Source organism: Sorex araneus, chromosome 7 (assembly GCF_027595985.1).
Source record: "Sorex araneus isolate mSorAra2 chromosome 7, mSorAra2.pri, whole genome shotgun sequence".
NCBI lineage: Eukaryota > Metazoa > Chordata > Mammalia > Eulipotyphla > Soricidae > Sorex > Sorex araneus.
The window spans coordinates 21,064,704-21,092,099 of NC_073308.1; the positions used below are offsets into that span (position 1 = coordinate 21,064,704).

At 44.7% G+C, this 27,396-nt stretch overlaps 1 protein-coding gene across 2 annotated transcripts in view; it reads right to left on the bottom strand.

Annotated features, from left to right (window-relative positions):
• Positions 1 to 16,368, bottom strand: part of DUSP10 (dual specificity phosphatase 10) — a 70,083-nt gene extending 53,715 nt beyond the window's left edge. For both annotated transcript variants that reach the window (XM_055144854.1, XM_004613021.3), the window contains exons 1-2: positions 16,243 to 16,368; positions 13,373 to 14,227 (exon numbers count right to left, since the gene is read on the bottom strand). In XM_055144854.1, coding sequence (XP_055000829.1) covers positions 13,373 to 14,186 — 814 coding nt within the window. In that variant the 5' untranslated portion in view covers positions 14,187 to 14,227; positions 16,243 to 16,368. The remainder of the gene's footprint in view (positions 1 to 13,372; positions 14,228 to 16,242) is intronic.
• Positions 16,369 to 27,396: the final 11,028 nt, after the last annotated feature.

Below are 27,396 nucleotides of genomic sequence, written 5' to 3' on the forward strand. Positions count from 1 at the left end.
GATCCAGTCTGTGATCGGACCCAGTCAGTGAGTAGATCCCAGTGGTGATCAGACCCAGTCTGCATTATAGAATAGTTCTGTCTTGGCACAGAGCATCCCCTCCAGGGCCAATCATCTCCCGGCCTCTTTCTGTTATGTGACTCTGGATAATTTTCCTAGATGAGGATAAGGCTGCCAAGACAGGGAGGTTGTTGTCCTATAACAACTGCTCCTGTCATTCCACTTTCTTCCTCAAAGAATAGGGACACAAATATTTGTACGGGGGGCCAGAGATCATACAGTGGTTAAAGTTCTTGCCTCTTATGTGGGTGCACCAGTCTGAGCATTATCAGGGGTCACTCCTGAGCACTGACAGGTATGGCTCAAATCCCACCTCCCTACCCCAAACAATCATACTGTTACTGCTTCCACCAATGAGAGAGCACCATTCAATAAAAATACGAAGCATGCTACTCTATAGCAAGATTTTCCCTCCAATATCTTCATTTAAAAGTATAAAGAAATGGGCAAAATTCACATAAATAATATAATTTACCTAACATTTCCCAAAATGGTATCACTTCAGCATGTAATCAATATTCAAGCTATTATTCATGAAAAAAATTGCAGTCTTTTTTCTCAGGTACAACATCTTTGAAATCCAGCATGTATTTTGTTCATGTAGCACGTATCAGTTGGAGGAAATGTATGAGCACAGAAACTCAGTAACCACTAGGAGTGAGAGACTGACACACTGGAGAGAGACAGGAATGATAAAGGGTTATCCATTTAGGGACCACAGAGGTAGTACAGCATGTAAAACCTGATATGCAGCAAGCATCTGGTCAGTCAGGGTTCAATATCCAGTGCTGGGGTGATCTCTGAGTGCAGAATCAGGAATAAGCCCTGAGCATCATCAGGTGAACCCCAATCTCCCCTAGAATTGTTATCCTATAAAAAGGTAATGTTCACTGGCGCACCCTAATACCCATGTAAGAAACTAAAAAGTGTGTTTATGAGCACACACACACACACACACACGACCAATAACTAAAATCTAAGGTGGTAAACTATCAAACAGCTGCTGTTTTCTCAGGCAAATAAATGCTTTGATTGGAGTAGTGTTTCTTGGGATGACTAGCTGCCATGTGCTCTTTCAGTCACATATTCCCTAATCTCCTCAACATGTATTTTAACATAAACAAGACCAAGAGACCCTGGTTTTAGCTTTCAATGGCCAAAGACAACCCAAGAGCACTGAATAGCTAGATGGGGAGGTGTCCAGGCATTCCAAAGATCTGGGGGAGGGAGAGAAATTTCAGGAAAGAGTTTTTATTTGTGGGTTCAGGGAGCAGCTTCTCTTCCTTTGCATGCCGCTCCTCAGAGTCATCAGCTACGTGTGTGAAGTGAATTACCAACTTTTCAATCACTGCAAAACTCTCTGCTTTGCATTCCAAATAAATATCGAAGATTGACTTTAAAGCAATTATTATTATACTCCAAAGTATTCTCAAAGTCTTTAAAGGTGCAGATACAAAGATGAAATTTAGTCTCTTTTCCTGGTGCTTCTCACAATGAGCTTCCCCCAGCCTATGTATGGGAGAGCCAACCAATACCATTCAACTCACTTAGTTCCCACTGGATAAAAGACTAGACTTCTTTCTCAGTCACCCTCAAGGTAGGAAGGAAGAGATTCACCTAATAGAGGCAGACAATGTATTTTTCCAGAATATGCAAGATTAATTATAACATATTCAATCCAATTCATATGCTTTATCAAGGGAGACAAGCTAATTATCTGTCAGAGAATTAGCTCCTATTTAAAGGCCATTCTTACCTTGATTTGGCAGAATGAACTAATGGGAGTTGTTTTTCTACTACCTTGTATTCTCTTGACTGCTGTGGCTTTGACTTTGGAAACAACAAGGCATAGCACTGAAAGACCAGCACTTAGGAAGATGACAAGAAGGGGTGACACAAACACTGATTACTCAGCATCTCTTGGAATGCAGCTCTTTCTGCTGCTGTTGTGAAAAAGATCCCTTCAAAGTGATTTATTGACATTTTATGACACTCATGTTTACAAAACAGGAGGTGCTGACCAGATCATTCAGCAACACAAGCTGTCTGTTTGCCACAGTGCAGCTAAGCTCCCTCCCTATGTTTCCAAGGTGGAAGTTCAAGATGGCTCACACATGCCTCAGGGCACATGGGCCCCCCACATAGTCGGGGTGTGTATGAAGACCAATGATATCAAAGATAACATCTGCCCCAAAAGGCAACATCTTTGATAGGCAGTTGAACATTATGTGCTGAAGAGATATGAAGAAATGACAAAGTAGTGAAGGGGGTTGAGGAATCCAAGGAGTCTGGTCCCCATGGTTCACTTCCTGAATGCAGGGTAGAAAAGATTCCTTCCAGAGTTGTCTCTTAGACCATCAAAATCAAGTATTTGATCATAACTTCATTCAGAGGCAACTCAGAGACATAAAATGATGCAGCCATAAAATCAGATGCCACATCAAAGAATAAAAACGGTGGTAAGTATATGGAAGTAAAAGTCCCTGCAATGTAAAGTGAAAATGAGTTTTACTTTCACTATGAGAAATGTAGCAAGACGTGCACAAATATGGGTAAAAATGAAAAAAGAATATGCAAAAATGAAACTAAGAGCTTTTTGTGTATATCTTTCTGAAATTTTCTTGATATTCCATCCATGGGTATATTTGAGTCTTTGCTACCATTTAATTATACAAGATTTCCTTACATAGAAATGTGATATCATCTTCTAGGGTTGAATGATTCAGAATGAAATTACTGAGGTAGTCATCTAGCCAGCCCGCTAGAAACATTGGGTTTTTCCAAACTTTAAATAGTGGGATCTGTCAAGAATCAAAGAGCAGGCATCCTTTTATTGCGTCAGTCATAAAAGTAATGGATTGTACCAAATTTTGTCACTCTAGCAAAAAGATGATCAACTATCATTACAGATATTTAATATTACAATTATGGTCACTTTTAATATGCAAAATGTGTTACAACATTCAAAGCATTTGTACACATAATAGCTGACTTAATTCTTAATTTGTCCCCTGATTAAAGCATCATTACTCTGCCCATTTTATAGGTAAGGATGTCAAGTCACAACTAATGTTAATCTGATCAATTTTGTGTTTCTAGTGACTGTTGCACAGCCAGAATTTAAACTCTGAAGTCTGGATCGCACCTCTTTGCTGCTGATCTCCATGCTGCCCTCCCTCTGTCAGGAAAGAAATCCCCGAAGGATGCCTGAACACACCCAAAGCAGTAGATGGGAACTTGGGAAGTCACTGCATAAGCTCAGTACAAAGGGAAAGAAAGTGTGGTGAAATCTGGCTGAATACTGAGACCCACAAGATTTGCTTATTTAATAACAACTCTGATACACACCGAAGGATTATACACCTACTGGGATTTGAAAAAATACAGAACTCAAGGGTTAGGAAGCATAAATCCTTGCCCAGCTCTGCTACCAGCTATATCTGGGAAAATGACCCTCTTCTAATCTGAAAAGTTGGGCAGATGGAATGAAAGCTTGATTATTCTACAAAATGAATGCTGCTTCCAGAACTGGGTCTCTACTGCAAGGGGGGTAATTATGCTCTTTCCCCTAGGGCCTGTCCCTGCCAGTCCCCTAGGAACCTTGAGCTGTGTTTATAGGAAGACTGAATTGGGCTGTTGAAGGAAAAAATAAAACTCAGAGGAAAAAAAAAAAAACACAACCCTGCCCATGTTTCCAGCAAAACTAACTTTTCCAAAGAGCAATTAAAATCTACTGAAGATTCTTTCTTCACACAATGTATAGGCAGAAATCCACAATGAATAGTATCACCTACACTAACTGGAAGGTAAGTGCATATAAAACATAAGAATGCAACCATGCGTGGCATCCATCTTTAGAATACAGCCATGTCACACTTACATGAACATCATATATTCCTTACTAAATCCATCCATGAACCAGTCTTTTTTTCTCATATCCTCTTCTCATCCTAGAAAGTGGGTAAGCATATAGCATGGGCAGAAGGAACTTGCACCCTCATGAGCATGGCAGCCAGGGAAACTGTCTTTCAAAGGTCCTCCACAATTGAAGATAGACTGAACAAAAATGGAAGAAGCCCAAACCAGAGTTTCACCCAGGACTAGCAGAGTTGGCCCAGCGAGCAAGTACACAACTTCTCTGAGCCTCCGCCACTCCCAGTCAGGGCAATCAGGAGGTCTCAGACTTGGAGCAGCACAGAGTCTTGTCGGCCTTATCCTAAGAATCTCCTCAAAGTCAGAGATCTAATTATGAGTTTCAAAAGCTTCTGAAATCTATTTTCTGGAATCTCCTTAAAAGCCTTGGCTATGATGAAAATGGGGCACAGGGAAAGATCAGGTCTTCACCAGGGGAATGGAGTGGACCACTCTTTTCAGCCTTGGGATTTTAGTGGAGGAGAAATTAGCATGTGTGGAGGGTGCTTAGAGGAGCAAGCATTATCACTCAGGGCACCTTAGAGATGCAGCAGAGTTTGTAAACATGCCAAGCAAGTAATCTGGAGCTTACCTATCATCAGACAAGGGGCTGCCAGCCCGGGGAAAAAAGAAATGGGCTTTGAGATCTTAAGAATGAGGTCACAATTCTTGTCCTTCCACTCACTGTTGAACAGCACGGAAACAAATATTGACCCAGCTTCTCAAAGGCCCTCCTTGTAAAACTGGGAATATAAAATCACTCTCAAGAAGGTACACTGAGCTCTAAGGAAGAAAAAGCTGACCAGTGTAGCACCAGCACATGGAAGCCAGTCAGTCAGTAGCTGTTCATTTTCCCCCAACTATGCAGAAAATAATTTCCTGATTTCAGGGATGACGGGTTAGTCAGATGCCAAGTAGTTCTATGTCATTAAATGTTGCTTCATTGGCAAAGGAATTCATTACTTCAGGAGAACCATAAAATCATTTTTATAAAGGCGTGTCAGAAAAGTATGCTAATTTAATAAGACTGAAAATACAAGATCCAAGCAATTGTCCCGACCTCTTCAGGGAACACCCTTTTCAAAGTGTGTATTGTCAGGCCTGAATATGTGAAGAGGGAAGCAGGCTCTGAGATGACAAGTGACCAAGATACAGGGTTGAGTCTAGGGATCCAGGACTCTGCTGCCTCCCCAGCTCTCGTCCCCTCCTCTTAGCCACTCCTGCTTTCCCTCCCAATTAGCATTTCTTCCGTCTGGCCAATAACAGCAGCTGGTAGCCCAGTGACGGGAACCTTGTGGTCATGATTCAAAGGACTTGGGATAATACCTTCTCTAGAAGGCACTCAAGTCCTACAGAATTGGAGAGCGCTGTTCCCCAGCAAAGTGGAGAGGCCCTTCTTCCCTTCCCTTCCCTCTGAGTGAGCAGAGAGAAGTTCAAGTCCTAACAGAAGGGAGGGCCTTGCGACTCCTGCTCTGGATCATGTAGTTCTGTTTAAGGAGAGGCAGGGGAATTTGGGGTGGGAAGACATGAAGAAAAGACAAGCCTTTACTGGGGGCTTGGGAAGAGTGTGGCTTTTTTTTTCTTTTCCATGAATTTCAGGTTTTAAGGGGGCAAAAGAAAAAAAGAGTAAGCCTTCACCACCACTAAAACATAAGACCACACAAATAATTTGGTAAATTTCTCAACCACTTCCTTCCATTAGTGATCTGCCCCTTTGCCCGTGGCACAGCCTTTATCCAATATCAAAGTCCTAGGCTACTCAGCTCACATCCTTATCCAAGGTTCCTTAACCCTTAAGTTACATAAAACATGGGACTTGTTGACGTGTTATGGGGCAATTAAACCTATATCCGCTCCCCCCACCAACTTTGAAGTGAGAATTGATGACACAGACATCATCTAGATGAAAATAGAAAGTTATAGATTAAAACAGGGAGTTCAAGACATCATAAATTAAAAATTATGGCATTGATGAGGAGATCAAGTGCATATATTTTTATGTTGTACAAAATATTCAGCTCAAGGTACATACACATAATTTTCTCTACACTTCAATCTTTCTGACTTGGTGAAATTCTATGATAATAACAGTAGGATGTTATAGTATATTGCAACATAACCAGAGAAATTTTACCCAAGAGGGACACAGGTGAGTTAGGAGAAATAATACAGACGTTGAAATAATAGAGATTTGTGGTTTTAGCTCCATATAAAAATTATACTTGCAAATGTTTTTTCTAAGCAGATCAAAACTTTTTCTTTGAAATATGTTTATAATGCTTGTTTGCTTAGCCTGCTGTGTTTTCATAGAGAGCATATAAGAAAAAACAAACACAGGCCTTTTCCTATCAGCAACATATGTACAGAGTGGGACTCAAATTACAAAGTTCCACTTGAACACACAGAGAAGACTCATGCTCTGAACTTATGATGCAGAGAGAGAAAATATTTCTCTTCATTTTCTCCAGAAAAATAAAATATTTCCTTTTCCATTGAAAACTGAACAGTAGCCACAATACATCACCAGTTTGGGAGTTAACAAATTGGAAAGAAAATATATTGATTCTACTCTTTAGAACAGTCCAACCATCTTGAAGAGGGAAAAATAAGAAAAAAAATATCAAAGGTCATGCCAACTTACATGTCCCAGGAGGAAGGTGTTTTTGTAATATGAAACCCTCCCCCAAGAAAGCTGTATGGTAGAAATCAGTGAAAAATGCCAACAGGTTCCTTATGGTTAGAGTGGAAGTGATTTGGCTACAGATCAGACATGTTTTTCTTCTGGTATTCAGGTTTAAAACAATAAACAATATTGATCTTGCTATTTGCAGATGAGTTCCTGGTATATAGAATATATTACTGAATATCCACTGAGTGAATTAATGAATCTTTAACAGCCTCCAAATTGTATATTCTTGCAGCCCAGCCTATCAAAAAGTCCACCAAACTTGAAATATTTGATGGCAGAGGTATGTTTTGATACACTTTCTAACTCTTCCTCAAACCATTAGTTTCCCTAGGAGGTGGGACTCAACGAACAGTAATACTCAGGATCCAAATAAACCTCATGAGCTGCTGATTTCTAAAGATGAACTTATAGCTGTAGTGACTATCTGAAAGAAGGGGACCACTGAAGTTCTTTGTCAGCATAAACCCCAAGATTCTCAGGTCTGGAAAGGTGAAGTGGCTTCTCTGGGGTTTGGATTTCCATGCTGATGCTGTCATGTTCCAGTATGTACCTACTTGAGTGAAATTGCCTGGGTGCCACTCACGGGCTCTGCTGAAGTTCTAGGCCTGAAGTCAAGGGCTTCTGCTGACAGACACACGCCAAGTGCCTGGGGGCTGCACGGGGTTAGGGTGCTTCTGGCCAGGGCCAATGTTCCACATGGGACTCCCCAGAGGTCCTAGGGAAAATCTGTACCGCCATGTTTCCCTCTCTTAACACGCACACATTTTAAAATAGAATTAGGTACTGCTTTACCATTACATTGCCTTTCCCTACCCTGCTTGTTTTTTCCTAACTGAAGATCATCTACTGCTGCCAGGAGGGAGATTTCTTCTACCCATCCTGATAAACCAGAGGGTACATTAAACTGATCAGACTCAGGGGAGACAAGTGGTTCATATTTTACGTGTTTTCTTGGAACAACTTGCCCACCCCTTTCCCACCTCTAATGTTAAAGGTTCTGAGAAAAGATGGGGTGGGGGTTGTGATAGGGACCCAGGGGTATGACTGATGGAGACTCTGCCAGGCCTTTATTTCCCTTGTCTTGGGTTGCCCTGCAGGGTTAGAATCAGTCTTATGTGAACACTAGAGCTAGAGTTCCTGAAGGTCACTGAGGCACCTGAGAACACTACAGCCGGTCAGTGGGAGAGTCTGGATTTGAATCCAGTTGCTCCCAAGCAGAGCAAATGAGCAGCAACTGGAAGCAGGAGGGGAGGAAGGAGTTGCCACAGAGTCTTATGCTTACATTTTAATTAGGAAGCAGGATTGTGTACCCAGAGCCCAGAGAAAATATAACTGTAAACCAGTTAGAGAAAAGGCTCTGGACAGAAAAAAAAAAAAAAAAGAGCATATCTGTGAACCAATTCCCTCCTTTTCCCTTCAAACTCCATCTCATCACAGTGCAAAGCTTCCAGAACTTTCCAAAATGAGACACACATCCCCCCACCCCTTCTTCCACCCACCCTTTTATAGTCAGACTGTAATCCATATTCCAAAAATAAATCAGTCTGATGAGCGGCCAGAAAAAGCAAAGCTTAATAGTTTTATACTTTCATTACTTAGTTATGGGACATTAGGTGGACAGATTTATCATCACATTTTTACAAATTCCCCTACAAACAAATAATTCTAGGATACGCCCAAATTACTCTGGCCTCTTGACCCAACATGTTTTTGTAATTACTTGGCACTCCCACTGTATGCTCCTTAAATTAAGTAACAGTCACAGACCTATTTTTAGATCATAGCAACACACACACAGACACACACACACAGACGTACACACAAATACACACACAGAGTCAGAGCTACCTACCTTGTTATTTATGCTTCTTTGGAAAAGAAGCCAAAATTGTCTTCTCACTGGTCCCCTAATTTCTGTTCCACAATAATAATAATAATCTCAAGCTACACTTGTAGTGCGTTCCCCACACAGAAAGAAATGCTCTATACGCTCTGTGTGCATTAATTCATTTAACTCCTAAACAAACACTGAAGCACCCACTGTTTCTACTGTTAGTCTACTATTAGAGACTTTCTCTTTTGACGGAGGAAACAAAAGGAATAAAGGATTAGGCAATTTGTCCAAGGGTGCACACTTGGTATAGAGAGGCGGGGTGGGAAGACACTGGAACTGAGACAGACTGAGCCCAAGGCCTGGCTGAATCTCCCATATTTGCTGCAGGGCATGTCTGGGTGCACACTAAAGGCTCTGGGAACAGCAGTAGCCTGGGGAGCCCCAGAACTTCATTCCTGGTCTGCAGACTCCTCATAATATCCCTGAGCAACAAGGGGGAGATGTTTTGTTGGTGCCCTACAGAGAGCACAGATGGAATGTTTTCAACAAAAATCTTTGCTCTCTGAGGACAACCAGCCAGTCTGTCACCAAACCCAGCATTGCCTAAAGTGCTGATTTCCAAATTTTTTTTTGACTATGAAAAAAAAAAAGGGAGGTACATGGGTGGACTTCCTTCTAATTGATGTTATAAAAGTCTGAAAGTAGATTATAGACCAAACAGGATGGCCACTTACCACCTGTATTGCAAACCATAACAAAAGGAGAGAGAGTAAAAGGGAATGTGTCTGCCACAGAGATGAGGGGTGGGGGCAGGAGGGACACTGGGAACATTGGTGGTGGAGAATGGACACTGGTGGAGGGATGCGTACTCGATCATTGTATGACAAACAGAATCATGAGGTTTGTAAGTCTGTAACTGTATCTCTTGGTGATTCATTAAAATTTTTTTTAAAAAACTCTAGGTCCTCACGATTGAACCTTCACCATGTGCCAGCCTCCTGCAGTAACTCCTGCCCCTATTCCTCAAGAAGTGCTCAGAACACAGAGGCAAGTCCACAGACACCAAAAAGCTGAAGCATCAGCTTTTTGTTTCCCCAGGGCAATGGGAAGTACAGGCTAGATCTCTGTCAGGCCTCCTTCTGGAAGCCTCAGTCCCAGTACCTAAGACATGCCTGGAGGCCCCCATCACTCCCCTTAAGAGAGGCTGGAGTGTCTAACAAACCTGTGCCCAATGTCACAGGGGAATTCTATGCTTGTGAAACTGCCCCCAAAGGGCAAATGGGATGCAAGCGTGCTGCAGTGCTGTTGCCTCCTGAAAAACATTCCCAGCCTATTCATTTCACACATCACACACACCCAACCTAAATGCCTTCACGTATCATCTCTATCATAAAATATTCCCCAACCAATCAAGGATGAAGAGAAAGCCATCAGGGAAGCCATCAATAATTACTTCATCTGGATGATACAGATACGGAGATTTGTTACTCTTTTCTCCTTTACGCTATTTTAGAAAATCTTTATCAGAAAAGTGTTTAAAAGTCATGTCTTTTTTTTTTGTCCCCAAAGTAGGCAATACCACCCCCAGAGAGTGCTGGAACGGTGGGGGGAGGGCTGTAGTAGCCTTAGGTGTGATTGGTAGTGGGGGTGCAGTTACTATGTTTGTTTAAAGAAGGTAGATTTCAGGGGGGGAGGGGGAATGAATAATTTTGCTTTTCTGAAAAGGGGATAAGAAGCCAGACAAGTTGGAATTCTCTGGCCTGGATTGTCTTTCAGGACACGGCGGTATATAAGCCTGTGCTACAAAGGCAATTTAGGGATTATTTCGCTGAAGTCAGACTTCTGAACAGCACGATCAACACAGTAACTTCTATCTCACAAGAGCCAGAATTGGCCAGCCTGCTAGTCACACTAAGTTCAGCTTGGAACCATGTGGAAAAAAATCAGCCTTGGATGAAAGGGATGATGATTCTTTCAAGGACTCATGGATTCCTAAATTGCCAGTCCATTGGGATCATTTTTATCAGACTGAGTAGATGCACAGTTCTGGGGCCATTTATTCTTGGGAAGATGAGAATAAAATGTGGCTTCAGACATAGGTCACCACAGGGAGACTGTAAATTAGAAGAGAAACTTAATCCCAGGGGCTTCTGGGCCTGTGATCAGCCTCTTCCCAACCTGACACAGCGTTACGGAAATGGCAACTGTGCGGCAGCCTGCTTGACAGCAGCACCAAAAATGGAGAACATGACCCTGGAGCAGGGGGACATGATAAAACTTGAACAAAGAGGGTAGCAACCAGTGTTTACAAATATAAACCAGAGAATCAGATGGGCCCGACATAAATTACTGGAGATTGTGCTAAAATCTCAGATAATAAATTTGAGAGGCTGTAGAAGTTTCACCTCACACTCTAGACACCCTGTCTATCCCCCAAACTCCCTAGCTCTGCAAAACTCCCTCATTCCAAGATGGTATCAGGACTTCTATGGCGCATATATATATATATATATATATATATATATATATATATGTCAGATCACCCAGACTGAAACTCACTGAACAGTCAGACCAGTGCAGAGTTTGACCCATTGGAGAACCTCAGTGAAGTTGCTGGTTATTCCTCCTGAAGGTGCCCACCACCACCCTCACATCGATGGCACTATGGTATCACAACTGTTAGCATTAACAGATGGAAAGAGAACTCGGACATTCTAATACTGGTTGATTTCCTTTCCTCCCCATCTTGGTTCTGACTTTAGACCAATTCCCGCAAAGAGATAGGAAGAAGAAAGCCAATCATAATAAATAAAATGCCATACAGACCCTTTTGCTTCTGAACTAGAGCTTATAAACTACATTCCCAAATAGTTGTAGAAAAAGCCCAAAGGGCTGCAAAGAATCCAACCTCTACCACCAGCGAGTCCTCCGGGTCAACCGCTCCTGCGTCTCACCAACCTGAAGTGAAGATCCCGCCCAGTGGCTGCGCAGGGCGCCCCGTGGTGAGGTCAGCAGCATGGCCAGCTCCGCCCCATTGGGGCAATCTCACTGACATTGAGGAACCAGCCCAGGCTGCCCGCCTCCCAGCCGCATCCCCGAGAGAGCAGGAGAGGAACCCCACGCTCATCGGCAGCCCCTTGGAGACTCATTTCTCAGTGATTGACAGGTGCCCCCCAAAATAACAATGTCCACCTCAAAACAAAGGATGCCCAGAGCTTCTCCAAACCTCCCCAGGTTCATGGACAAGATCATGTCCATCGGTGTCCCAATGCCCACCTCAGGTCGTACACACATTCAACATCTTCTCTAAGAAAGGATGTGCTTGTTCATCAAGACCCTGGCTCATCCCCTTTTTCTCTTTTTTTTTGCTTTCCAAGACAAAGATCACAGATTGAAAATTCATAGGGTGTATTTTCTTAGCTGAATAAAACAATGAGTGGGAATCACTCTTAGCCAACCAGTTGAAAATATAAGGGGTTGGGGAGATAGAACACAGACAGTTACAGAGGAAATATGAACAATTGTAATTCGAAGATAAAACACTTATCATGATAAATAAAAAAAGGTGCCACAACATGGCTGGAACTCACTAGAGGTGACCTCCACCATGTTCTCTTTCCTCTCATTGCCCACCAGCTTGCAAAGAGAGTTTTACTTTTTCGGTAGTTGAGCCAATGAGAGCAAATTTAAAGGCAATGGAGGGTTGGGGAGGTATTGTGTGAGTGTATAGGTGTATCTCTCTCTCTCTATATATATATATATATGTGTGTGTGTGTGTGTGTGTGTGTGTTTGTCATTGGTAACATTATTTCTCAAGCTACTTAACAAAAGATGGAATATACCATTGGGAAGTCAAGAAGGAGGAGGGCACAGCTGTCCACAATGACAACTACCTGGCCCACCCCAGTGGCTTATTGTCATTTATATGTGCAAGATGTTCAAAGAAACACCCTTGGTCAACAGACTTCAGGACACTGGCTGGTGATGTGGCCCAGACTGTGTACCTTGGCTCAAAAATAAGAAAAGGAAAAAAAATGACTATAGATCACCACCACTAGGTAGATACACCCCAGAGGAAGTGATAGGAAGTGCCCCCAAGAACTGTCTCTAACGGAAGAGACACAAATAGGATGGACCCAAATGAGGACCCCTACTAGATTAGGGTGCAGAGAACATGAGTCATTTACACTTCATGCCAATCAAGCAATCCACCATACTGAGAAGCCACAATGTGACCTGCTGTCCAGTACAGCCAGAGTACATGATGGGTTGGGGGGATCTCAGAAGTGTGACTGTCCACATAAAGGGATGATTATTCTGGGTCAACTTATGCTTTCTGTGGACTTTTATGGTAAGGCTCTCTGTCCTATCAGATGGTCACTTTATGAACCATGCAAAACCCATGTAGTAAGAGGGGTAAAACAGAAAAACTTTTCTACACAAAAGAACCAGGACCCACTGGTTTGCTCACGGTTCACTTTCCCCGCTGCCTCCTGGGTTCTATGAACACTGATTCACCTCTAAATAACAAGTCCATTCCAACGAGCTATTGATTGCGATAGCACTGCCAGAGCAGGTATGATCTGAGACACCATTGGATGGTTTAGAGCCCCCTTAAGAAATAAAGAGGGAGTCACAACAGGTAAAATGACTTGCCAATGCCAACTAGAAGCAGAACCACCAACCCAGACCCAGTTCCCAGGACCACACTACTAAGGGTTTTCTCACCTTCCCATCATGATGGGGAAGGGAAGACAAGAGTCATGCGGGGGGGCTTCTGAGTCCTGAAAGAGGAAATTACTGGCATTTTTTTAGGACAAGGCCAACGGGAACCCAAGCTGCAGGGGACCTTGGGTGATGAGGGCCCAGGACATTACCTTTCAACACCAGAGGTTCTTTGCCTTCTCTCTTCAGGGACTCGAGGACTATGTGAAGTGGCTGGGAGGGCATCACTCGGCTTGGCTCATTGGTATTCTCATCATAAACTATAATTTCTTTGGAAAAGATCCGTTTGAAAGAGTCCTTGCCTTCCCGACAGGAAATCAAGTCTAAGACAGTGATCTTGCCTTGCTGCAGTCTTCGGCGGCTGATCTTGTCGGCACAGTTAATGTGGACAGCTCCTTGGATGTGGCTCTTGTTGTACTCCATGAAGGGCCTGCAATCAATGATGACAGGGCCCTGGCTCGGCAGGTGGCTCTTGCTGCCTTTGGTCATCTTCTTTGCCAAGTCATTGGGGTAAATGATTTTGATGCTGGTGAGCTGTTTAGGGGTCCCTGATGCAGGACTGCCGCCCACCCCACCTGATGGACTCAGAGCACCTGCGTTCTCATTATTGTTGACCATCTGGTTGGAAGGGCAGGGCGGAGAGGTTCCAATGGCAGTGGAGGCAGGACCAGGGGCAAGAGCCGGGCTGGGGGACTGGCTGTCCTTGTCGTAGGTTGCCACAGTGCAGCAGCTGGTACTGCTGCAGCCACAATTCAGGGAGCGGGCAGAGCCGCTGGATGAGGGCATATACGTCAGATTCGCAGCCTTGAGGGACACGGTGGTGGTGGTGAGGATGGGGGGCTGGCTGCTACTGCCGGGGGCAGCCGAGGCCAAATAGCTGGAGTCTAAACAGAGGTTGAGATCCTGAGGTCGGACAGGCCGAGACAGTGCCACTACTACCCTGTCGTCTAAAGGAGATGGAGGCATGAGGAGGCTGAAAACTGGCCACTCAAGAGGAACTCGAGGGTCTGTAAGGAAGTGGAGGGTGAGAGAAAGCATCAAGTCATGGGACAAAAGGCAGCCTCGGCCCCTTCCTGGGAGAGGCATTTGCATCCTGCTAAGTCCCCAAGTACCCCTTTGCATGCTGCATGCATGCAAAACCTGAAACTCATTTTTTTACAGATTGAAAAGGGATATGAATCCAGGCATGCATCTCTGTGTGTGTGTGTGTTCTTCTCTCACCCCCACCCCATCTATCCTGTCTGCTGTGGCCAGCGTGAACCATGCAAATGCTGGGGAGTAAAAGCTTTCATGGACCTAAGATGGTCAGAAAAGCTCCTAGGAGGAATCTTCCCAAGGTCTGCTGCCAGGCAGAAGAAAATGGCACCATTTTGAGAAGGACTCATTTGTTCCGCCTTGGCTTGTGTACTTCTCACTAATGCCTTTCCCCACTGAGAAGGTGAAGGGATCACCAGGAGCTCTGGCCAATCTTCCAGACACATGGCAGCAGAACAACCATTCAGGGAACACATCAACTTCCTACATATAGTCATGCAAGTATCCCCCAAATGAACCTGTCCATGGCAGAGCTACTCTTGCTTCCTACTGGACCAAGTAGTTTGAAAACTATAGCAGAGACATAGTAAAATAACGTACAAATGCACCTGCATTTCCCCTTTCATGGCAAATGCTTGTCCTACAAGGAAGGTCCTGAAATTCCAATTCTGGCAGTTCAGTCACCTTTTGCTCCATGCCCCCTTCAACCCTCGTCCCCGCAGTTTCCCAGTGGCACCGCAGCATGCATCGCAGCCTCTCTGGGTGTGAGGCAGCCACTGTGCATTAAATTTCACTCTGCACAAACCACTCAGCTGCTTCAAGAGATGACAGAAAGTGTAAGCATACTTTCTGAGGAGCCTATTTCTGTTAAAGGGACTGTGAGACAGAACCCACCCTGTCTCCCTCTAATCTTGCCATAGGCACCTGCAAAGAGCCAGCCTTTGCTCTTCCTGTTAGGTACAGGGCACTCAACAGCCCACCCCGCTGGCTTCTAGCACAGAAAAGAAGCCTGACCCCATGTAGGGGCTGCTCCCCAAAAGGAACTTTAAGAGCCGTCTGGAAAATTATCACCCATCCTCCGTCTACATAACAACCATCAGTATTCTCTGACACAGAGCCAAAGTGTCATAGGCTGAATCCTCACACGCATACTGGCACGCGGGCACTCACACACGCACACGCATTCAGCAAGCTGCAGAGCCCCAGGACTCAGGTTTCTCTCACCCACCGTGGATGGAAGCGAAAGATCCAATCTCTTCTCTCGCTCCCGCCCTGCCTCCCTCCCTTGCGTAGTATTTTTTTGAAGAGCAAGTACTATTCCAGAAGCGCTAACAGTTTCTCAGCCAGACCCGTCTTTCTGTTGTTACCTGTTAAGGTTCATTTGAGAATCGGAGAGTGGGGTATCAGTGCGTTCATGGACACGCGAGCTAGGGTGCCCCCGCCCCCCAGCTCCACACGGAGTGCGCGGTTCGTACACCAGCACGGAGTGTTACACGGAGATCTGCATCCCTGCAGCAGAGGGTCGGGTGCACAGATCGCCGGTGAAAAACACATCGAGACCGACCCAGGAAGCCTCCCGGAGAAGCCCCGAGCTTTCCCCTTCCCTTCCTAGCCTTTCCCGTGTCGAGATAGGAGCTGCAAAGAAAATTAAGCGGTTAGAGAAATGTTCCTTCCTCACTCCGCAGGCACTTAAACACTCCCCCTTCGCAACGCAGCGCACTCGTGAGCCCCAGGTTTTTAAAACTGCCGCAAAGCATCCCAACAAATCTCATTTTTTATTCCGCCCCCCATCAAAGTAGACTGCAGAGTACACGTACAGGGCGGCGTGAGCCAAGAGCGAGACCCTGTATCCTCACCTGCTGTAGCTCCCCAGTCAGCATCGCATCACACACACACATACACACACACACACACACACACAACACTCACACTCACAACTCCTGATACTCCCGGGCGCTCAGGAGTAGGCGTGGAGACTTCCACTTACTTCATCAATAAGTGTAGCCCTCCACCATCTGGCGCTCGGCTTCCACTAAGGATTCGCACAGGCAGCCCCCATTCACTGGGCTTCATTGATCTCCAGCAGCAACATAGTTACTTTCTCTTTTGCTACACTGTAAATGTAAGGTTCTGAGGGGGCGGGCCGGATGCCGACCGACAGCGCCTGGAGCCAATGGCAATCCGGTGAACACGAACCGCTACCTCACAGCGGCCCGCGGCCAATGCACGGCCGCGGAGGGAGGATCCAGGGGCGTGGTCTCTGTTTATTAAGGCGGGATTAGCCGACGCTGTCTCGGGTCTTCAGTGTTAAAACCTGGGCGGTGATGTCATTGGCGACCAATCAAACACTTAAATGGGCCAGCCCGGGCCCGCGCGGAGCAGCTGCTCTCTATTTACATGTAAACCCAGCCCGGCTGGGTGCACTTAACCCTTTCAGGAACCGAATTGTCAACGGTCTACACTCGCTGCTCAGCCTACGACTGTCTCTGTCCGCTTAACTGGATTCCCCTTTTCCCCACTGCCATCCCCCAGCCGCACAGACCACGCCGTCTCTCCATTTTTCCTTCAGACTCTGATCGAAAGTATCGGAGTAACTTTCAAAAGCAAAACGACGGAGTAGTCACCGTCCCCGCAGGGAAAACTGAGTTCTCCGAGTCCCCCGAGGAGCCTCCATAAACCCTAAGCTAAAATTCACCGGTTGCACCAGGTCCCCGGCGCAGGCATGGACCCGAGCGCGCCTTCGAGGGTGTCTCTGCTCGGGTTCCACGCGCTGGGGACAGGCTAGGGGCGCAAGCTGGGAGCTGGGGAGTGATGCCCGCCCCGGCCGCGGCCCTCGCGCCCCGCGCCTCCCGCAAGCGCCTCTCTCCGGCCCGCAGGTGTCGCTGCCCCTCCGGCTGCCCTGACTGCTCCCCCGCGCGGCGACGGCGCCGCGGCCCCAGCCTCGCCTCCTCCTGCCCGGGTCGAGGCCCTGCCGCCGTTATTCCGCTTCCCTCTCCGGAGTCGACTTTAAACTTGCTCGTAGGCCGAGCCTGGAGGACTGTTGGGAGGCGGAATCTGAGTGCAGACCCGATGCTTCGTGGGGTGCTCTACAAGCCGCAGCAAAGGCACCACCAGTCCCTGAGTCTGCGTTGGGCGGGGGCGGGGGTCACGCCCCCTGGACTTGGTCTCCGCCAGCTTGCTCCCTTTCTAGCCCGGGGCTCCGTTCGCGTGGTGGTCGCCGGGTGGTAGGCGCGTCTCAGCCGCCTCCTGGCAATCCCGCCTGCCTGGGGCGCGCCAGCACCGCCCTCCAGGCGCTTCTGGAACAGCCCCAAGGGAAGGAAAAGGAGCCCGAGTCGAACCCCCGCCGTGCCCCAGATTCAGGCTGGCTCGTGGGTTGTCGGGGTACATCGCCTCCCTGGTCCTCCCCACTGGGTTCGAGAGCTCGCGGTCCCGAAGGTTCCGGAGGTTTGGCGCGCGGCGAATTGGACTCAAGTCGGTGTGAAAACGCCTCCGGGGCTGAGCAAAAGTAGTCCGGAGGCGGCGATAAGGAGTGGAAAGGGCGTGGTGGGGGGGGTGTCTGCTCCCCAGGACCCTGAAGACACAGGGTCATTTCTCTTCGACTCCTGTAGAGTATTCCCATAGAATACTCATAAGAGTTATCTCTCTTAAGTAGAGATGTGTTGGAAATTAGAGTCTAGGCCCTTGGGCCTAATAATTAAGCTAAATAGCAGCTACAGAGTCACCGGATTGCTTTAAGGGCAGCTCTAAAACCAGAAGAAACCACCAAGTATAGCCCGAGGGACAGCTATTAGGAGAAATCCCCTTGGAAATATCTGGGAAGTTGGTTTTTTTTTTTTACATAGACTATATATATACATATATATTATATATTACATAGAAGCAGGGAATGTATACATTCAAATACATACACGTCCAATTTGCACAGCGGTGTTTCAACTCGCTGTGAAGGATTAAAAAAAGGAATCTGTAGTAGCAAAACACTGTAGTTTCCTCTCCACAAACATGCTTGCGCGTTTACTTTGATGATCACTAATGAGTGGTTAGGTCACAGCACCTGGTCCTTAACCTTGGAGAGCAGCAAGTCCTGGCCAGGAAGGAAGAGTTCTGGGTAATTCCCATAGGGATCAGAAGACTAGAGGGGGCCTAAGCTGTAGTAGAGCCAGCCAGTAGGGGATTTGCTTTGCACACGGTAGACCCGGGCTCCATCCCTGGCATTCCATATAGTCCCCTGAGCACCGCCAGGAGTGATCTCTGAGCACCACTGGATGTGCCCCCCCTACACACAAAAGAAAAAAAGAAAGAAAGAAAGAAAGAAAGAAAGAAAGAAAGAAAGAAAGAAAGAAAGAAAGAAAGAAAGAAAGAAAGAAAGAAAGAAAGAAAGAAAGAAAGAAAGAAAGAAAGAAGAGAAGAAAGAAAGAAAGAAAGAAAGAAAGAAAGAAAGAAAGAAAGAAAGAAAGAAAGAAAGAAAGGAAGGAAGGAAGGAAGGAAAGAAAGGAAGAAAGAAAGAAAGGTGAAGAAAGAAAAAAAAAGAAATCAGATCATTAGATTGGAAAAATAGGGCTGTATCTACTTAAAGTCAAGTGCCTGTCTTTCCCTACCCATAGATAGTTATTGAAACAATGTTCACTAACTCAGGGTTGGATTGTGCAGAACAGAAATACTGATTCTCTTTCTGTGTTGTTAATTGTTCACCTTGGGTCACTGTTTTCATTGATTTATCAGTGCAATGCTAATAATACCCCAGCCCATAAGGGGTGAAAAGTCCCTATGCCCCTATTCAAAGGCTGAAGAACAGAATGATTATTTGCTGATAAAGGCAGCCAGTTAAAAAAGCACTATTTTTGCTTAGGCATAGGGTGCCTCCATTTAAATGTACTTATAATCTATAAATTATGAATTCGTTGCTAATGCTTTGTTATCTATGTCCAAACAAAATGGGGATTTACTAAATTGTAGGAGAAATCTTTACAGCCTGTGAGATCAGAAGGAAAAACCAACTTCAAAAGGAAATGTAATTCATTTAATGAGATGATTATTTTATTATGATTTAAAGCTGGTGGATTATTATAATTTAAGCAACTGAGAATCTAAGCCACCCAGGACAAAGAAAAAAGTAGGGTAGAAGGCAAAATTTCTGATCACTTATCAAACCTAAACATGGGAGTGAAGATATTAACATATACTAATTATGATTGTACTTAAAATAAGTGCCTGTAAGTGTATAGCTCATGTTCAGAATTGGAATAGCAGAAACAAGTCAAATCCCAGATGGATGCATTTCAGCCATTGCTCTTTGATGCTTCTTTTGTACAAAGAGATGATTTGGGTTTGTTTTTTTTTTAATCACAAATGTGAAAGTACTACCTGAACTATGGTCCTTAGATTTGAACATGTGATGCAGGCAGCCATCAACTATGACCTTGACCTGTATAGGAGTGACCAGTAAGAATTCCAGGTTCAGTTTCAGACCAGAGGAGGTGGGGAACATCTCTACCATATTTGAGTATCAGATAGTGGTTGTACGTAGCAAGCCAGTTCTCTTTGGGAGAAAGAGCTATATTTCTCCAAAAGACAACAAATGGAGATGATTAATGTAATATTCATGCTGAGGGTATTATTAAATAAATAAATGTGCTAGATATTCTTAGTGGGGACTACAAGCTGTGATCAGGAGGCTTAGGGACACTCAAGAGGATCCATGGCCAAACTGGCTGGTGGTTCCACGGTGGCTCCTGTGGTGCCATGGTCCTACAGTGCTAGGAATCCCTTGGGATGCATGGACAGTACTGGGAACCAAACCCATGTTGAGTGCCTGGGGAAGGTGCCCTACATCTGTGCTATGTCTCCAGCCCACGGTCTATCTATTGAATGCTTCCCTTTATGTGTCCTAGAAGGTTCTGTGGGGGACAATGAGAAAAGTTGGGAATAGAGTCAGACACCACTTTTCCTAGACCTTCTAGAGTAAGGCCAGAAAGTGTGGTACTCCTGAGTCTTCAAGAGTAGTGCCTGTGAAACTCTCCAGAGCTAAAGAGGACCAGCAAAAAAAATGTGGGGGTGATGGAAGCAGACATAGGTTCATGGACTCATCCTACTATCTATGACACTGGACAGAGGAGGGTCCATAAAAGTGAAAGGAAAGTGACAGAGAGATGGTCTGAGAGTTAAGAGGTTTGTCTGGTATGTGGTCAACTCCGGTTGAAACTCCAGTACCACATGGTTACTGAAGACAATGGGGAATACCCCAAACACCAATGGGTGTGACCCAAACCACCCCTCCCAAATAAAAATGTTTATGGGGGTCCCAAGTGATAGCACAGAGGGTAGGACATTTGCTTTGCACATAGCTGACCTAGGTTCAATTCTTGGCATCTCATAGGGGTCTCTTGGACCCTCCAGGATTAATTCCTGAATGCAGATCCAGGAGTTATCCCTGAAAGTGCTGGGCATGTCCCTAAATAACAACAACAAAAAATGTTTATGGGCAGATGGGAGGATGTTCTGTGACATGTGAAAGTCTCTGCGCATCTGTAACAGTCTATTTAAGGAGGGGGGCCACCTGTCATATGACTGCAGAACTTTAGAAATGAATGAAAATGTGCATTTCTAGAGTTTTAAATATACCTAGATGGGTCAGAGAGCCAAACTTTGCACGTGAGGGGCCTGGATTTGATCCCTGGCACCCTATACTCTCCCCCAAAGCAACCAAGGAGTGACCCCCACCAGGCCCTGAGTTTAGGACTGCAAGTAGTTCTCCCCACACTTCTACACCACCAGGTGTGGCCCCAAACCAAAACAAATAAGAAAATATACATCTGAATCTTCACAACTTTAGATAAAAGGAGTAAATGATTTCAATTAATGTTAAATAGATCACATTAAGCTGTTCATATTTTGCATATTTTGAGTGAAATAAAATATGATTGAAATGGATTTTACCTGTTTTATTTGACTTCATCCACAGTGGTTATTAGAAAATTGTGAAATGATTTACATGTTTCTGTTGGGCAGGACTATTCTCAAACCCTGTAGTTGCTCCTTGATTTGAGGTCATTTTGGTGCCATGGGCACTGGGACCTCGGACTGTTTGGCCTGGAGAGGATTTCACTGCTTATCTAGGCCAGTGGTTTTCAAAGTGTGTTAAAATGAGCCAGAGGGAAAAGGGACACCAGCTATTGAATGAAGTGGAAACAGTGATCTTTGCCTTTGTAGAAAGAATTCTGGCTGGCTTGGGAGTTCTATTGTATTGTAATCCTTGACCATGATTCTGCCTGTAAAGTAATTTGAGGTCCTCAGTTTGGGGATCTGCTAAAGCTGGGCTTGACCTCAGGACTTGACCTCACACCTCATTTCCACACTCAGCCAGACCTAGACCTTCCTCAGTAGAGGAGGTGATTGAATGCCTGTGGGATGGATTAAACTCCCTGACTCAGATAAGGTGAACAGACACCCCTCACCTCCCATCTTCTGGTTTCTGAGTTTCTCTTTTCTAATCACCAAAGCCAAGGCTTTGTCAAAGAAAAATGTGGTTCAGCCCAGACATGTAGCTCCCAGGCCATAATCTTATTTTCTTTATAAAAATAACAAGCCAGAGACTTGTTAACTTATTGGCTCTGGTGCTCCAGCAATGCCTTCGTCGGTGATGAATGACCTGCTATTATGACACGCAGCTCCACCAAAGATCATCATATAATCTCAGCCAGGCAGAACAGTCATTGCGGGTTTTCTACCTGCAAAGATGCAAACACAGCCTGACCCAACAGTCAGTCCCTCTACTCCGAGGCTGACAAAGTCTCGTGACAGCGTGTCTCCAACTACAAAAGGTTCACCTTCATCCTGGCTCTCCTAAATTCCTAAGTGTCTCAGAACTCATATTAGGTCTGACGTGGAGGAATTAACCTCAACCCTGAGCATTTCCTAATTGAACCACTTCTAAATCATTATCACATTTGCCTTTAGCATACCAATGATGCTGTAATTTGCTTCTTTATCTGTACAATTGCATGCTGGTGGAGCTGATTCTAAAGATACAGAATTTGAAAAATGGTAACACCAGATAACTAAGAGTTTCCTTGGGGCCAAGTGTTATTGCAATCCAGATGAGTGTCCTTCAAGTTTTCTATGTGCATACAGTGGTTGAAAAACTCTGTTATAGATTTTTGATGAATTAACATTTAAATCTCCCCCATATGCATGTACAAATGGGTAGTTTCATTGCCTTAGAGATGAGGTAACTAAAGGTAAGAAAACAGGAGTAGAGACAGACTTAGGAATTTCCCTTGGGCCACACAACTGCAGAGGTAATAATAGAACTCAAACAATCTAGAGGTAACAATGGAACCCAAACAATCTCCTGTCAAAGGCCTGTGTATTAACCACATGTCATTCATTTCTTTGTGACATTGTCAATTCTGTCCTGTCCTCCTCAGCCTCCACACATCCAGGGTATTTTAAATGCCTTGTTCTAGGAATTTTCCCTTTTTAACTCTACTCTCTCTGAACTTCTCAAAGTCCATTATATCTGCATTTGCTCAGCTCTCTGCTATGTTCTCCACAGTTGAGGCAGGACCAAAACTCACTCCATGCCTCTCTACAAGGGGTATTTCCAACTCAGCAACTGGACTGCCTCTGCTCCAGGCCAGAGGACTTCTGGGAAAAGAGAAGTCAGGCTGAGCTCTCAGAAACTCAAAGTTTTAGCACAAAGTCCTTCTCCTCAGACCGTGAAGAACCCGGATGCCCTCCACCCTTCCAACCCCACCCCAAGTGTGAAGAGCAAAGAATATCTCTGTCTTCTGAGCACACAGATCCTCCCTGTGAATCTTTCACCCTCATGATCTTCACCTCTGATGATCAAGTACCCAGGCTAGCTTGGAGTCTCAGCATCAGGGAGATGGTGGATCATAATTCTGATTATTTCTGGGAAAGTGTTCAGTTTTAGGTGAGCCTGACACTAAAATGGTGGGGTTTTAGTGCAGCAGACAATCTTCCATCATTGTGTGGGTCTCATCTAATAACTTGAAGGGCTTCGTAGAGCAAAGACTGATACATCCCAAGCAAGAAAAAAATCCAACCAGCAGATATATCATCCTAAGATACTTTCTGGATCCCCAGTCTGTCAGCCAATCCTAAATATTCTTCTCTGTTTCCAAAATCAAATGATCCTAGTCCTTAAAATAAATCTCTCTTGACACAGACATTCAATGGGTTCTCCTCTGGAGAATGTGGACTCGTGTATCCTTCCTTGCCTCTGTGGGCAGAGAGGAAAGGAAGTTGGGAGATGGACACTGTATTCTACCAAGGCTTCCCTCTGCTCCGTCCCTGAAGTCTCACTGAGTTGAGGGTGTATCTTCATTCTTAAATGCTTTCTTCCCCAAGAGTTTAAAACTACTCTTAAAGGCTGATGAGAATGCACTTAATAAATCTCGGACACAACGTTTTTTAATTTAAAAAAGAAAAGTCAACATAAGATTATTGCTACAAAAGGAAAACAAATTCCCCTGTATCCCATAATTTATTAGGAAAAATCAATAATCCAAGAGAGGTTTCTGGCATTGGGGTTCTAAGATCAATCTGGCAGTTGGAGATAAAAAATAAAACCTGAGACATATTTCTGAGCTTCTGGTTTGTGTCCATTTAGTTTGAAGCAAAAAAGATACGAATTCTTTTGTTTTCCCCCAGTGTATATTTAATCTTTATCTAAACATTCTGAATTTTGCGTCTACCAAGTCTCATAGAAACTACAGATTGTTTTACCAATTTATATCACTTATTGAGAAACTAATTTTAAATTTGCAAATAATCTTGGCATCTTGTTGCAATTATTTATTTCTTGTTACTTTTGCTTTTCCAAGTTAATCAATATACAGTGAAATGATTATAAAACCTCAGCATAAAACCTCATAAAGGTTAAGAAGTGGATTTGTTAGAAAGAAGAAGCCACATTTAACAAAGCCATACCAGAGACCAAAATGTCTCTATTTTTTGTGGATACCTAATGGTTTCTCTTTCCATGCCTCTGCTTTCCAGTGGACTGGAAACTCCCATTGCCTGTTACCTAGATTGGGGTCTTCTATGCCGAGTGCAACATGGATTTAAAAAAAAATTTTAAATAAATTATCATGAGATGCAGCTACAGATTTACAACCTTTCGTGATAACATTTCAGTTATACATGGATCCAGCACCCATCCCTCCACCAGTGCTCATTCTCCACCACCAATGTTCCCAGTATCACTCCCCCCACCCCCCATCCTCACCCCCTACCCCCCACCTCTGAGGCAGGCACATTCCCTTTTACTCTCGCTCTCTTTTTGGGTATTGTGGTCTGCAATGAAAGTATTAAGTAGCCATCATCTTTAGTCCATAGTCTACTTCAGCACACATCTCCCATCCTGAGCAAGCCCTCCAAGCATCATTTACTTGGTGGTCCCTTCTCTATATCACCTGCCTTTTCCTCCAGCATATGACACCTGCTTCCAAGCCATGGAGTGATCCTCCTGGCCCTTATCTCTACTATTTTTGGGTGTTAGTCTCCCATTATGTTACTTTATATTCCACAAGTGAGTGCAGTATTTCTATGTCTGTCCTTCTCTCTCTGACTCATTTCACTTAGCATGATACTCTCCATGAGGATCCACTTACATGCAAATTTCATGACTTCACCTTTTCTAACAGCTGCATAGTATTGCAGCACAGATTACCAGGTACCTGTTGCAAGAGAATATGGTGAGTATAGGGGCGGGGTAGGGGGCAGAATATGAGGGGTGATAGCAGGACACAGTGTTCAAGATTCTCTTTCAGGAGTCTTGTTACTAAGACAAGGTGAGAATTAAGTTGCTGTACTGAATAGTTGGGGACTGAGTAGTTGGGGAGATTTCTTTGTTTTGCTTTAGAATGGAAGACATGGGTGCTTGAACGACATGTGAAGTTTCTGGTTGAAATGAGAGGAAGAAGGTACAAAAGCAACCACTGTTAACCTTGAGACCTACCTGGGGAGGAGAGGGTGGCTGTAGAGGCTAGCAGAAAAATGTGGGCAACTGAGAAAGTGGGAGTCAATTTGCTTCTGAGACACAGTTGCATGTTGAGGGGACAGAAGAACAATTTGAGGAGTGAAAGGAGGCAGGACAGCCTAGGGTGTGAGGAGGAGACCATGTACAGAGCTCCTCCTGTCTTCCTACCAGCCCAGACTCCCCAGAACCTTTAACCCAAACACAGGCTTCTCAAAGTATGGTCCATGGGCCAGAGAAAGAATGCATCACATTTGAATTCAGAGAAGAAACATGTCAAATGCTTTGTGAAGAACACTGCTACTACTGAGTTCAACTGAATTTTCGCTCTCTCTGAAAGAACCAGAACATGAGCTCACCTTCTGGAAAGATTCCTCTTTCTGGCCAAAGTTCAGAGAACTGTCCATTTTGAGTGAATCTGATTGGTATAATGACCTGCAATGGTAAGCCTCAATACCCCCAAGACAATCCTTGCTCCTGCACCTTATCTTTTTCAGCCCACCCCCCCACCACACACACACACACACACAGTCACACACACACACACACACACACACACACACACACCACCCTATCTCTAAGCTGGGCACATTGAGGAGGGAAGTTTTTGCTACAGCCTTTGACTTCCCTTCACCAATCACTCACCAGCCTTCTGTACACCCTCTCTTGTGTGCACCTCAGATCCCCTAACCTTCCAATCTTTGTTATCACCAATGGAAGATAAACCACAAAAATCTTGTGTGGCCATTGTCACAAGCCATCAACAAGCCCTCCTCCATTCAGCCGCCCAGGTTTGTCAAAATCCTTAACCTAAACTCATCACTCCCCTGGTTAAGACTCCAGGTGGTCCTTTTGTCCAGGTTAATGAAAACCCTGGTCAGGCTCACTGATGCCCTCCTCACAAGCTCCCACATTTCTCCTCTCTTTGACCTTTAAGTGTTCCTGCCTGCAGTTCCCCTCGTATGAGAGTTTTGGCGTATCTCTGCCATCTCAATTCTTTTCTTCTGGGGATAAAAATCTTTATAATGCTAACATTTTCCCCAGTACTTAAAAAAATTTTAAATGAATTACCATGAGGTACAGTTACAGATTTACATGCTTTTGTGCTTACATTTCAGTCATAAAATAATCAAGTACCCTTCCCTCCACCAGTGACCATTCTCCACCACCAATGATCCAAGTATCTCTCCCTCAACCCCCACCCCACCCCACCTCTGTGGCAGGATATTCCCTTTTGCTCTCTCTCTCTCTCCTTTTGATTATTGTGGTTTTCAATATAGGTATTGAGTGGTCATCATGTCTGGTGAAATGAGTCCGAAAGAGAGGGACAGGCATAGAAAGATTGCACTCATTTGTGGAATATAAAGTAACAGAATGTGCGACTTACACCCAAGAATCATAGAGATGTGTACAAGGAGGATTGCTCCATGGCTTGGAAGCCAGCCTCACATGCTGGGGGAAAAGGCAGCTTAGATAGAGAAGGGACCACCAAGTAAAGGGTGCTTGGAGGGCCATCTCGGGATGGGAGATGCGAGCTGAAAGTAGACTATAGACCAAATATAATGCTAACATTTAGTTCTGTGCTTGGAAAATCAAAAATAAGATCTGCTGTAAGTATTGTGAATTGAATACAGGAAGTTAAGGATGACTTGGCTGGCCTCCTAGAGGCTGTGGTGGGGAAAAGCCAGGTCAAGAAATTCTGCCAGACTATCATATGGTCAGGGATCTTGGTCTGGATTGGCAGAGTCCAGAAAAGGAGACAAAGGAATGCAGCATGGTCTGTACAGAGAGCCTGCAGGGTAGGGGGCTTTTGCCTTGCACGTAGTTGAGCACATAGTTCAATTCCTGTCACCCCATATGGCTCCCAAGCATTGCCAGGAATGATTCCTAAATTCAGAGCATTATCACTGTGGCAAAAAAATAAAAACAAAGAGAAAAGGAAAGAAAAGAAGAGAAAAGAAAAGAAAGGAAATAAGAAGAAAGGGAGGGAGGGACAGAGGGAGGGAGGGAGGGAAGGAGGGAGGGAGAGAGGGAAAGAGAGAGAGGAAAAAAGAGAAAGAAAAAAAGAGAGAAAGAAACAAAGAAAGAAAGAAAGAAAGAAAGAAAGAAAGAAAGAGAGAGAGAGAGAAAGGAAGGAAG